Genomic DNA, 13,841 nt, shown 5'->3' on the forward strand with positions numbered 1-13,841 from the left:
TGTAATTATCTGAGACGTAAGCACGGGCTAGCGGACAAGCAGCCCCGCTACCGAGTTAGCCTGAAAGGCAGCCTCTCTGGAAAAAAAAACAAACAACCTTTCTGTTTTATGTCAAGAAATTAGGCTAAATGCTACTACTACACACGATACATGCATTCAAATCATCCAAACGTGAAACCTAACTGGGAGATTTTAGCTTTGCTTTCTTCCCTTTAAAAACAATATTATTTACAAGCTAATGTTAGCTCAGGTTAAGAACAGCAACAACGATTTTTGCCCATTTTTTTTCCTTGTTTAATAATCTTCCGAAATGTTCTCCTTACAATATTATGATTTTATTCCCATATTTTCACTTTATTCGCGTAATATTATAACTTTTTTTTGCAACCAAATTCTACAAAAATTCCACTATTTTGTTTTGATTCTCATAATTTTACAACTTTACAATTTTGGAATATTTGGAATTTGGAATTTTAGAATAGGACTTTTTATCCTCATATTTGGACTTTATTCTTGTAAAATTACACCTGTTTTCTGCGTATTTATTATGACTCTCAAAAATGTGCGGCTTTTGTTAGAATACGACTTATTTCTGTTCATATTTTGACTTTATTCTCGTAAAATTGCAGCTGCTTTTTTACATTTCTGCTATTGTTGTTGTTTTTTATTTCGGCAAGTGAATTTTTCAAATATGACACTATCCAAATATTTTGTAATATTTGTCTTTGTCTATTTTGCCTTAAAGTTCATTCTTGTAAAATTGTGACTTTTTTCCTCGTTTCTCTTCATATTTTGACTTTATTGTTGAAAAATTACATTTGTTTTGACATTTCAGTTTCAGTTTTACGTTACAGTTTTTTACATTTCTGCTTGTTTACATTTTCCAACGATTTCAACTTTCTTCTTTCCACAACTAAATGTGACAAAAATGACAACTTTGTTTGTTGTTTTGGTTGTTCCTCATATTACGACTTCAAAAAAACGACATTTTTTCTTGAATGTTTCTGCTTGATGCTTCTTTGAACTCTATGCTAGTAAAAGAACAGGATTTTTCCTCATAATATGAGGAGTTTATTCTTGTGAAGTTGTGACTATTTTCCTTGTTAGAATACAACTTTTTTTCTCTTCATATTTTGACTTTATTCCTCTAAAATTGTAGCAGTTTTTTTCCCATTTTTCATGTTTTTTTTTAATGTTCTGTTTCAAATTGATCCTTGTACGTTTTCTTCCCATTATTATGACTTTGTTCCCCTCATATTTTGACTATTCTTTTAACATTAGAACTTTTTCTGAGGTTGTTGTTTTGTTTGTTACTCATAATTTTGCGACTTCAGTAATTGAATACCGTTGATTAAAAAATGGAACTTGTGGAACAATGGAACAGTTTCTCCTCATCATATCACAGCATTATTCTTGTCAAATTGTGACTTTTTTCTATTTTGACTTTATCCTTTTTACAGCTGTTTTTTTTTCTATTTCTGCTGTTGTTGTTGGGTTTTTTTTTTACTATTTTTACTTTGTTGTTGTAAATTTTCTTCCCATAATTATGACTTTGTTCCCCTCATATTTTGACTTTATTTGACTTTATTTTCCAAACATGACAACTTTATTTGTTGTTTTGTTTGCTTCTAAAAACGTTCCAGCTTTAGAAAGTAACAAATGTTTTCGGTGATATTTCAAGTTATGCTACGAAAATGGCATTATTTTTCCTCATAATGTCACGAGTTTATTCTTGTAAAACCGCGGCTTTTTTCGTCGTGAGAACACGACTCGTTTCTCTTCATATTTGGACTTTATTCTTGTAAAATTACAGCTGTTTTTTTTTCCAACAATCTCAACTTTCTTCTTGTAAATATTTTCCTGTAATTATGACTTTATTCTCATCATATTTTCAATTTATTCTCATAACATTCGAACTTTTCCCGCGAACCAATGTTACAAAATTATCCAAAATATTGGTTGTTTTGTTTGTTTTTCACACTTTAGCGACTTAAGTCATGACATTGAATTAAAAATGTAACTTTCCGCTTCTTACTTGTGACCAGAATTTTTTCCTCCCAATATTACACGGTTATTCTCGTCAAATTAGGACATTTTCTCTTGAAATCTTTTCATATTTTGACCATATTCTTGTAAAATGACTGCAGATTGTTCCATTTTTGCTGTTTTGCTTCGTTATTTTCTTGTTAAATGTTATATTTAGATATATTTAGAGGGTGCCTTGGGCCACTAAAACAACAGACGCGGGCCACAAATGCTCCCGGGGCCACACTTTGGACACCTGTGGTGTATCTGACTGCCCTCAAAGGGGATAAGAATGTTGGTGAAAATGTCTGAAAACGTATGAAAGCAGTTGGAGGGTAATTATTTCCATGGGGGTGAGAGAAAGGTTCTTTACCATATATGGGTGCGCGCGTCACATGATTTCCATACAAATAGCGTTCACGCTCGCATGAGACGCGCTCTCCTAAAATAGGCGTAAATTGGAGCCTTTGTCCCGCTGTAGGGCAACGTGACCTTCTCCTGCTCGCAGCCCCAGATGGCGGCTTGCACCTTCCTGAGCGCCAACAGCAGCTTCCTGACACTCCCGTCAGCGGCGGCGGCGGGGGCGGCGGCCCCCGGGGGCTTCTCCGCCCGCTTCCAGTTCCGGACGTGGAACCCGAAGGGGCTGCTGCTGTCTGTGCCGCTCGGCCCCGGCCCCCAGAGAGCGCAGCTCCAGATCCAAAAGCGCCGCCTGCACCTGACCCTGCACGCCTCCGGGCGCAAGTCGGAGGTCTCTCCAGGTGAGGCCAGGTTTTACCTGAGACATAAATAAAGGAAGTGATCGCAGGCAGCAAATAACTCTTGTGTCCCGCCGCAGATTACACGGTCAATGATGGATTGTGGCATTCCGTCAGTCTGGAGGCCAGGAATTTCCTCATCAGTCTGACGGTGGACAGCGAGCCGTCGTCCCAGATTGAAGTGTCCGCGGCGCCGCTTCAGTCTAGAGGCACTTTTCACTTTGGAGGTTTGTGGAGGTTTTTCTTCCCCTGCTTTAAGAAGCGCATTCGAAAACTCCGAAAAACCTCATGGCATTGATCCCAGGATGTCCCACCACGGACTGTCAGTCCTCGTCTCCGGCCTTCCAAGGATGCATGCAGCTCATCTCCATCGACGGACAGCCTGTCAACCTCAGCCACGTGCAGCAAGGCATGCTGGGAACCTTTAGTCATCTTCACTATGACACCTGCGCCATTACGGACAGGTAGGGACTCGCTTTTTCTTGCGCTTTTCACCTCAAGTGGGGAAATTATTAAATTGAATTGAACTGAATTTGATATTACCTGTTTTATTTTAATTGTTATTTTTCATAGATGAAATGGTGGGAAAATAATTAATAAATTAATAATTAATCAAATGTAATTCAGCTGACAATAGTACCTATTTTATTTTATTTTGTTTTTCATCGAAAAAAATGGTGGGAAAATACAGTCATTAAATTGAATTGAACTGAATTTGATATCTGTTGTATTTTTTGTTTTATTTTTATAGAGGAAACGGTGGGGAAATGATTTGATTTGATTTTGACCCTCGTCCACGTAATAATAACTTCTATTTTTAAGATGAAACTTAAAAATATGAAACACGTCATCATAACCGATGACAGTGAAGAGTGGAAGATTAGTGTTGACAAGATTATTGTGGTGTGTGGTGTTTCCTGTTCAGGACGTCACATGATTCTCCTTCATGGATCCCATTTGACTCGTTTTGTTTTGTTTTTGTTCCCTTGATTTCCATTCTTTTTCCATAAATAGCTTTTGAAGTGTCTGATTGGCTAAGTAACGTCATAGTTCGGGGTGATGACGCCCCCTGTTACTTCGGCGTGCTCCTGACTTGAAGACTAACGCTTATGTTGCGGACAAAAACACTTCCTGTCTGAAATAGCTCGCCAAAGACGATCCAAGATGGCAGCGGTGGCAAAAGTGGACCGCCGACTGCAGGCGGGAAGTCGCGCGTCTGCACACTCCCCGACGGCGAGCGCGCTGACAGGAACATCCAATTAGGCGGCCGCAAAAATCGGGTGACAGTCTTCCCTGGCAGAGGTCTATGCTAACGAGCTGCTCCCCCGCAGCCCGCCGTGCGGCGCGCCATCCCTCATTAGCCCGCTCAGCTGCAGGGCGGCTGCTTAGCAGGTGCGGCAGGACCGGCGCCTCGGTGAAGGTCCGGATGTGTCCGGGATGAGACAAACTGGCAAAGCCGCTGCTGTCTTTTTCCGCCTCGTTAACTCCCTGTGGAATATCGCGCCGTTCCAGCTCCCGAGCTTTGGACGCAAAACGGCGCGCCGCGGGACACGATGACACCATCAGATGCTCAAGCGATGAAGCGAAATGTGCAGAAAGTCCCTTTTTTTCTCTCATCAGCACTTTTAACGAGCTCATTAGAAAACATTTACCGGCGCATATCCTGTAGGTGTGAATGTATGCAGCGTAGCACTGTGTATTCTAGCAGATTGTGTACTTTCCTTTCTAACGGCTGCAAAGTGAGGAAATAATCTGATTTAACCACGGCGAGCAGACACTTTATGGCCTTTAAGGCCATTGTGTTGTTTATCGGCCGTTATGTAGTAGCACTTAGCATAAACATCTCAGGTGTACACCCCCCCACTGAGGCTTTTTTTTTTTTAGCATGCAGAGACTGGCCTTCAGGGAGAGCGCATGTGAAGGTTCTGTAGCCCTACATAAGAGTCAACACATTCCAAATATCCGTCAGCAGAACGTAGTGCAGTTCCATCAACTGTAATCACGCTAATGTGTCTTCCAGGTAGCGTTAATCAAGGCTGGATGCTAATGCGATGCTAATACCCCGGCTATGTTATTAATCATGTAAAGTCAATTAAGGACAATTGTATGCTTTCACTGGGGATTCAACCCAAGGACCTTCTGCATGTAAAGCAGATGTGATGAGCACAACACCAGGGGGTCCAAACTTTTTTCTAGTATCTGTAGTAGCTCTCGACTCCAGCTGTCCCACCTATGCTAGAGCTCCGACTAGGACGAGAGCTGTACGGCGGAGTATTAGGGTCGCATTGAAAAAAAAAAAAAGAGATTTCGCGAATGAAGTCGTACATTTCCGAGAAAAAAAAGTTGTACATTTCCGAGAATAATGTTGTTGCCCGAAGACCAAAGTCTTCGCTTTCTCCCCTTCTCAGGTAGGCATGTCACGCTAACAAATTGCGCTACAAATTGTCGGCGATAATCGATATAATAATTTTTTTGACACATGTTGCTTCAGTCTCAACTACTGTAGGCACTGGGATACAATCGGGTGTTCAGAACACCCAGAGAGAGCAGTTAAGTGAAGACAAGATTCAATTGCCTTATTGCAATGTTACCCACAGAGCTGCAATCAATTTGTGGTCTACATGCAAAAGATCCATGCCGAGCTTTTATCAAATGCACTTCTGCCGTTTTTATGGCTTAAACCTGTTTTAAAAGTGGCGTCCTTGACTGGGCAGTTGCGTCATCACCTCTTTTTGCCTCTTCCGCAAAAAAACGTAAAAAACGTATGAATATGTTGTTTGGATCGGGCGTTTGGGTATAACGTACAACTACGTCTTTGGTACTGAAAGAGTTAAGCGTGTGCATGCCATTTTTAAAGATGCTGTGGGAGACAAAAAGTGAGCAAAAAAACCCTAAAAAAAATATATATATATATATAAATGAACTTCCTTCTGTCGCGTCTTTTTTTGTTTTTAAGAGATGCACGATATCTTTTATTTCAAACTGACACCCATGACGCTCTGTTTCCCAAGGCCAATACGGTACCGATAACCAATAACGTTTCTACATCTACTTTTTTAAATTTAGATTTAAGTGTAGTTTGTGCACACCTGGAGGGAAGAAGGACTGGAACAAATTAGGATTTGACCAAGTGTACCTGTTGATTAGTCCTAATCAAATGTCATGACATTACTCCTACCACGTCACTACTATCAGGAGAACCAGAGTATAAAGGGGAGGGAGCCACCCGCTGTGGCCCAGCAAGGTGCACTGTATTTGGGCACATGTTCGGTGTGTCGCTACGGAGGTCAGGAGAACCGTAATATAGAGCAGGAGGAGCCACCTGGCGTGGCCCAGCAAGGCGCACTGTATTCGGGTACACGCTCAGAGCAGCTGGTGAGACACCAAGGAGGTCTTTTCAAAAGCCACAGCGTTTCAGGTGGCTGATTTTTTTTTTTTCCTCTGCGGAACATTTGGCACAGCGTCCTTCCTCATAAAGTGAACGTTTGCTTACAAGTGAGCTCAGGGGAAGTTCGACAGGACGATAACGTCACAGGCAGAAGGAGAAAGGGGTGCTTCATTCGCTCACCTGCACTGCACGGGTAACCTCGCCTCATTGAAGCGTTTTTTCTAAATTATTGGTTATCGGAGCTATTTTTAATGTTATCGGATTTCCCAAATATAATTATCGTACAATCCTCGTTTTTTATGTCACAAGTAAGATGAAGCCGCCTGTGAGTGGTTCTCGTCGAGAAGAGCGATACGTCCAATAAGACCAGAAAAGGTTGCTCGATTGCGAGCTTTGCGTGGTCTGAATACTCGCTAAACATAGCGATAAAATCACAAAGTAGGCAACACTGATCCTTCCTCCTACATCTTCTTATTCTCAGGTGCGTATGAGGTGTGTTAGGAGTTACGACGCCATCTATTGTACGGACTTGGAACGACCAGCTATACTCACAGACGGTCCCGTTATAATGTGTTTATGAGAGAGGGCTAACAGCTAGCACCAAATCTATTTCTACAAATAAATGAATGAATGGGAAATACTGAATTGATCGTCACAAGCAGCTAGCTGGTCTACTTGGTGAGTGTGTGAGACGCTTTGTTGCTTCCACGCTATCAACATGCTGCACGCTGGCTCCTGCAGCCGACAGCAAAGCCACCAGGGTCTCCCTGGATGGCACCGAGACAACAAACAAAAATAGATGGTAATTAAGCCGCCATCGGATCTGCGCGGCGTCCGATGCCTCACTTAGCAGAAAGTGAAAGTGTTTGAAATTACAGATGCTCGCTTTGAAGCCTCGGCGTGTGAGAGCAGAGGCCGTGAGAGACGACGTCAATCAGATGATGTGTGACTCGGTCTTTGTGCAGAAATCCAATAAACGCCTGTTCTCCAGTCAAGGTGAGAGCGCTTCTTTTAACAAGCCTCAGCCTCTTGAACAAATCTGGGCAAGGACGCTGCAGGAATTATTGCACGGCTTTTGGGCGCCTTCCAAACAAATGGGGAAGAATGATCGGCTGTAAGGGAGCGTGTGGACTTGACTCCAGAGCTGGTAAAACAACAATGGACCAAGGACAGTCTTGAGTGGTACACAGAGTTGAGACATAGCAGCTAGAACAGTGGAACCACATAACCAAAACTAGCCTCAACAGTGATGAGAGATAATAACACATATCAACATAAACGGACCTAGTTCTCAAAGAAAAGACCCCTTCGGCGCTCACATTTTATGTCGACATAAGCGCTTGTCCTCATAACCCAAACTAGTCTAGACAGCGGTAGTGTTGCTGCTTAGCGATAATGTTGACGTTAATAATACGACAACACGTCGGCATAAACGGGCCCATTGTTCACAGTAACTAGCCTAGCCAGTGGTTGTGTTGCCACTTAGCGATAATGATGACGTTAAAAGTAATACAACACACGGCAACATAAACGGATCCATTTTTTTTAATAGAAATGACCCCTTTGGCGCTCACAATTTCTGTCGACATAACCAAATACAAGCCAGCTGTTATGCTGCTGTTTAGCGATAACGATGACTTTAATACTAATGCAAAACGTCGACATAAATGGACCGAAATGACCCCTTCTGCTGTCACATTTTGTGTCGACGTAAGCGATTGTCGACAAAACCAAACCAAGCCCAGGCAGCGATTGCCCTGTTGCTCAGCGATAATGATGACATTAATAATACTACAACACATGTCGACATAAACAGATCCATTCTTCATAGAATTACCTTTTCGGCTCTCACATTTTATGTCAACATAAGCGGTTGTCGACATAACCAAAACCAGCCTAGACAGCTGCCATGTTGCTGCTTATTGATAATGATGACATTAATAATACTACAAAACGTTGACATAAACAAACCCATTTTTCATAGAGATTACCCATTCGATGCTCACATTTTATGTCGACACAAGTGATTGTTGACATAACCAAAACCAGTCTAGACAGCTGCTATATTGCTGCTTAGTAAAAATGATGATGTTAATAATACTACAACACGTCGACATAAACAGACCCATTTTTCATAGAGATTACCCCTTCACATTTAATGTGGGCATAAGCGATTGTCAACATAACCAAAACTAGCATAGACAGCTGTTATGTTGCTGCTAAACGATAATGATGACATTCATAGTAATACAACACATCGACATAAACTGACCCATTTTTCGTACATATTACCCCTCCGATGCTCAAATTTTATGTTGACATAAGCGATTGTCGACAAAACCAAAACTAGCTTAGACAGTGGTTGTGTTGCTGCATAGCGTATTTATTACAGTACATGTTATATTTGAATTGATTCTATTTGAATTGTTTTTATCTATGGAAAATAAAGTGAAACATGATGCTAATATTTTGTACAGTAGTACCTTGCATACCATAAACCTCCTTTTACATAAATTCCACTGATCATAAAGAATTTATGTAAAGTTTTTGCTTCGTATTACAGAAGAAATTCCATATAACACAAAGCGTCAAGTCAGTGCAAGTCTTTTTTTTTAATCAACTTTATTAATGCCTCAAGTCGGTGCAAGTTCAGACTAACACTTGATGATGTAGTGCGTGTGCGTTTGTCCTTGAGACCAGCTGACTCTTAGACTCTGAGTCGCGTTTCGAATCAAGCTAGTCCTCCTCCTCCTTCCTGCCTCCGCTTGCGCTCCTGATCAAGACGTCTCGTGAACGGTAGGATTGTTTTTGTTTTTCAGTTTTATTCATTTACAGTAATCTTATTTATTACCTTATTTTATATTGGAATGTTACTCTACTATGTTTATGCCAATGTTTTCTTATATTTTCCCACCATATTTGGTGGACTTTGAATATTTTGAAGTGCCAAAGGGGTGAGTTTGGGAAGATCTTGGAACGGATTAGGCTATTTACATGTATTTTACGCTTTGTATAACATAAAAACCCTATAACATAAAGGTTCTCGGAACGGATTATTTACGTTGTAGGAGCGTCTACTGTATTTTTACAAAAATGTCCTAATTTTCGAAGAACACACATGGCATCTGTAAAGCTTCCATTTAAAGTGGAGTTCAAAGGTATGAATGAAGGCCAAATAAGTTATGTATTATTTTGTATTACATATGCTAACTTAATGTGTTTTATTGGTGGAAAATATGACAAAAAATGTTGATTATTTGATGGTAATATGAAGATTCTTAAGCCCTGAAATGAACACCTACCCCGTGCAGTAAAGTAAATAAGCGCACACCACGGCATATCATGCAATGCAAATGTGTCCCCTAGTGGCTGTGAGCATCAAAGCAATAGGATTGCATGTTTTTGGAGGACAGACATGTATTGTAGTTCTTCAATCATACAAATTATATTTTTGTTGTATTTGTATGTAACCGGCCTTCTGCTAAAAAGTTTGAAATCGAACATGACTTTATGTCAAAATGGAAAGAAAGTGCGAAAGAAACTGGTGATAAGGCACTCACTGACTTTTGAGCCCAACGTATGGAAGTGGTGCGTAATTATTTTGGATGAGGCGCAACGCTCATTCTTCCGTGCGTTCAAGTGCCCACTTTTTCTTGGACTTGAAGAACATTTTAATCCGCACGTGGCCTGCATGTGGCATTTTAATCTTTTTCGGGAGGGGAGTGGTAAAATGAAGCGAGACATCTTCCCGAAGAATAAAAGATGACGGCGCGGTATTTGGTCCCGTTGAAAAGTGAGGCAGAAAAAATGATGATAAGCGAAAAATACAGCGGCACATCTAAGGTGGAACATTCCCACAGGAAATCATAGAAATAATATTTCACCTTCATAAAACTGTACAAGCAGCGTGTTAAGTCACATTTGAACAGTACTAACTGGCATACATGTGTCAAAAGTAGGATTCCTTATTTATAAGTGGAATATTTTGGTAATTAGGGCATACAAAACCTGTTAACCACCTTCTAAATACACTTTTGAACATTAATAGAGATTGAGAATAGAGGCCTCTAGACATGAAATAACACCCTTATAGTCACCTTTCACTCCTATAACCCACTATAGGAGACATAATAAGAGAAAATAAGACATAATGTAGACTCACACATTAGCCTTTGTGCTATTTACACTATCATAGGAACGAAGTCATCATTTTTATTACTTTATTTTGTTTTCATGGTTTCACATAATATTATAACGTATTATTCTTGAACTCATTCGATACCAAAGACGTAGTTTGAAATGGATCTTTTCATAAAAAGCTGTTTTTCTCTCTTTTGTAGTCAGGAACTGATATTTTCCTGAAACTTACTTATGTTCAACTGCTGATTACTAAAGAACAGAAAAAGATTGAACCAAACTTTTTTTTTCCTGATAAAAGACGGAAGTCTAATGTTTCTTTTGGTAGGTTCCATGTTTATGTAGCCATACAACACAATATTCTGTGTGCCTTGAAAAATCAGCCAAAATGGCCGCTAATGAAGGGGTTGTCTTTTAAAAAATGTCTGGGATTGAATGAATTAATATTTCATTGCTATGATATTAAAATGACGTTATTTATCCTCATAATATTACAATTTTTTTTGCATTTTTCAACTTTTTTTCTCTTAATATTTTGGCTTCATGCTTATGAAATCACGTTTTTTTCCATTTGTGCTGTTTTTTTTGTTTTTTTTTTCAATTATTTCAACTTTCTTCTTGTGAATCTTCTTCTCTGAATATTATGTCTGTATTCTGAAGATATTTTGACTTTATTCCCATAATATTAGAACCAACCCCATTTTCCAAAAAGTACAACTTTAGTTTGTTTAGTTTGTTTCTCATAATGTTACGACTTTTTTCTTTAATAGTTCAACTGTGTGCTACTAAAATGACAGGAATCGAATTATGTTTATCATCATGATTATGGTCATTTTATGATAATAAAATTAAGACTTTTTCTTGTTAGATTACAACTTTTTTCTTGTCATACTTAGACTTTAGTCTTGTAAAATTACTGCAGATTTTTTTTTTATGTTTTCTTGTTAAATTGTTTTTTTAATTAAATTTTTATTATAAATTATATTTTTAGGATGTCCTGTGGGCCTCCGGACCACACACAAAAGGCAAAAAGCCAAAGAAAAATCTATATTTGGGTGAATCCGGCTGTTTGCTTTGTGTGACTTTGACACGTCTGTTTTTGGGAGGGCACTCGGCTGTGCGTGTTCCACTGTCACGCAAGCATAAAAAGAAGTTAAGCACAGCGACTCTGGCAACAGGGGACGCTCACTGCTTTGAATGTTGACGACTTCCTGTGTCTGTTCTTCTTCTCCCTGTATTAACAGTGCATTTGTTGACGTAAGCATGACCAAAAAAACAAAAAAAGCTACAAAAGCCAAAGAAAAAGCAAAACAAGCTGAGGGTTAATCCCTTTGTGCAACTTTTCAAGGTGGATTTTCCCCCAAAATGCTGATGTTGGACTTTTAGGTTTTTAAATGGAGACGTGCACATTGCGTGAGCCAAAATGGCCGCCACATTATGATGTCGCTGTGGTTGTGCTGCAGGTGTGTTCCTAACCAATGTGAGCACGGGGGCCTCTGCTCGCAGACGTGGACTTCCTTCTCCTGCGACTGTTCTGGAACAGGCTACTCCGGAGCGACATGTCATGACTGTGAGTGGTTTCATGGAGCTGACCTACTTATGTACATGCCTGCTTACATACACACCAACCCACGTACACGGACATACCTACTTACATACAGTACATACCAACCTAAATACACAGACATACCTACTTATGTACATGCCTACTTACATACACACCAACTTGCGTGCAAGGACAAACCGACTTAAGTACATGCTACTTACATACATACCTTACATACACGAATATACCTACTTACATACATACCTACTTATGTACACATACTGTATACCTACATACGTACATGCCTACTTACATACATACCAACTTACGTACACATACATACCTACTTACGTACATACCGACTTATGTACATGTCTACTTACATATATACACACATGTACTGACATATGTATGCCTACTTACATACATACCAACTTACTTACACGTATACCTACTTACGTTCATACTTATATACAGTGTTCCCTCGTTTATCGCGGGGGGTAGGTTCCCAAATTATATATGTTTTAAGGCTGTAAAATCTCTCACCGTACACTTTGTACACTTTTCTCAGACAGGCATTTCCACATTTCCACATTTCCACAACAGTTCCTCACGTCTGTCTTGTTTCAACACTCTCAAAGTTCAAATTTGCTATTAATTGTAACGATCAATCTACTGGATTGGACGCAAAAAAATCATTCAGTGACTCACGCATATTCACTGATGTCCTGGCGCCGTCGCGTTTTTGTATCCTTGTTAAAAACATATTCCTCCTGCCGTCATCCTCCTCCTCCTCCTCGTCCTACTCCTTCAACCGGAGATTCATTTAGCCGGTTTAACTGCTGCTTCTTCTTCTTCTTCTATTGTTTATTGGCTGTTATGGCTCTATATTTGGCCGGCTATTGTCTGCTGTGGGTTCCTAAGATGCTCACACAGGCACGTAAACACACAGACGAGGTGGAGCTGCACACGTCTTCAACATGAGTGTACAACAGCCTCTACTGGTATACAGTACCTACTTACTGTATGTACATACCTACTTATACATGCCAACTTATATACGCACACATACCCACTTAGGTACATACAGTACCTACTTATACACCAACTTACATACACCATACGTACTGTATATACATACCAACTTATGTACACGTACATACTGTATGTACATGCCTACTTTCATACACACCAACTTACGTCCACGTACATACCAACTTATGTACTTGTACATACCGCCTTACGTACATACCAACGTACATACACATACATACCTACTTACATATATACCCACTTATGTACATACCTACTTATACATGCCAACTTACATATGCACACATACCCACTTACAGTACTTACATACCTACTTATACATACACGTACATACCTCTTTGTGTACCTATTTATGTATATACCTATCGGTACTTATGTACGTATCTACTTACATACCTACTTATGTACCTACTTACATACGTATGCTACTCTCAAAAAGTTAGAAGTATTGGGCTGGCAGGTTAAATTTATCAGGGGCCGGACTTTTCTTTTTGTTTATAACACGTTCACTGGCAAATAAAAACAATACATTAAAACACACTATGTATATGCTTGTCAAAGATCGTCTATGTAACAGGAGCGCTGCTGTTTTTAAAGACATGTTGCAAAAAATATGAGTCAAAGATCCTCTATAAGACAGGAGCATACTGCTGTTTTTAAGGACGTGCTGCAAAAAAGCAAGTAAAAGATCCTTTTTATGACAGGGGCTCTGCTGTTTTTAAGGGCATACTGCAGAAACACTGGTCAAAGATCCTCTATAAAACAGAAGGGCTCTGTTGTTTTTGGTGACATGCCACAAAAAAGATAGTCAAAGATCCTCTATATCAGTGGTCCCCAACCTGTTTTGAACCACGGACCGGCTTGTGTTCCCACAAATCTCCCACGGACCGGAGAGGGGGGGGACATGAATAACATCAAATTAAAAGCACAATGAATG

The 13,841-nt window shown here is 39.9% G+C and overlaps 1 protein-coding gene across 5 annotated transcripts in view; it reads left to right on the top strand.

Moving 5' to 3' along the window:
• The window catches only part of LOC129187237 (contactin-associated protein-like 5), a 125,577-nt gene that overhangs the window by 62,901 nt on the left and 48,835 nt on the right, over nt 1-13,841 (top strand). For all 5 annotated transcript variants that reach the window (XM_054786189.1, XM_054786190.1, XM_054786191.1 and 2 more), the window contains 4 exons: nt 2,507-2,783; nt 2,861-3,007; nt 3,085-3,244; nt 11,769-11,875. In XM_054786189.1, coding sequence (XP_054642164.1) covers nt 2,507-2,783; nt 2,861-3,007; nt 3,085-3,244; nt 11,769-11,875 — 691 coding nt within the window. The remainder of the gene's footprint in view (nt 1-2,506; nt 2,784-2,860; nt 3,008-3,084; nt 3,245-11,768; nt 11,876-13,841) is intronic.

The sequence above is a fragment of the Dunckerocampus dactyliophorus genome, chromosome 9 (assembly GCF_027744805.1).
Source record: "Dunckerocampus dactyliophorus isolate RoL2022-P2 chromosome 9, RoL_Ddac_1.1, whole genome shotgun sequence".
NCBI lineage: Eukaryota > Metazoa > Chordata > Actinopteri > Syngnathiformes > Syngnathidae > Dunckerocampus > Dunckerocampus dactyliophorus.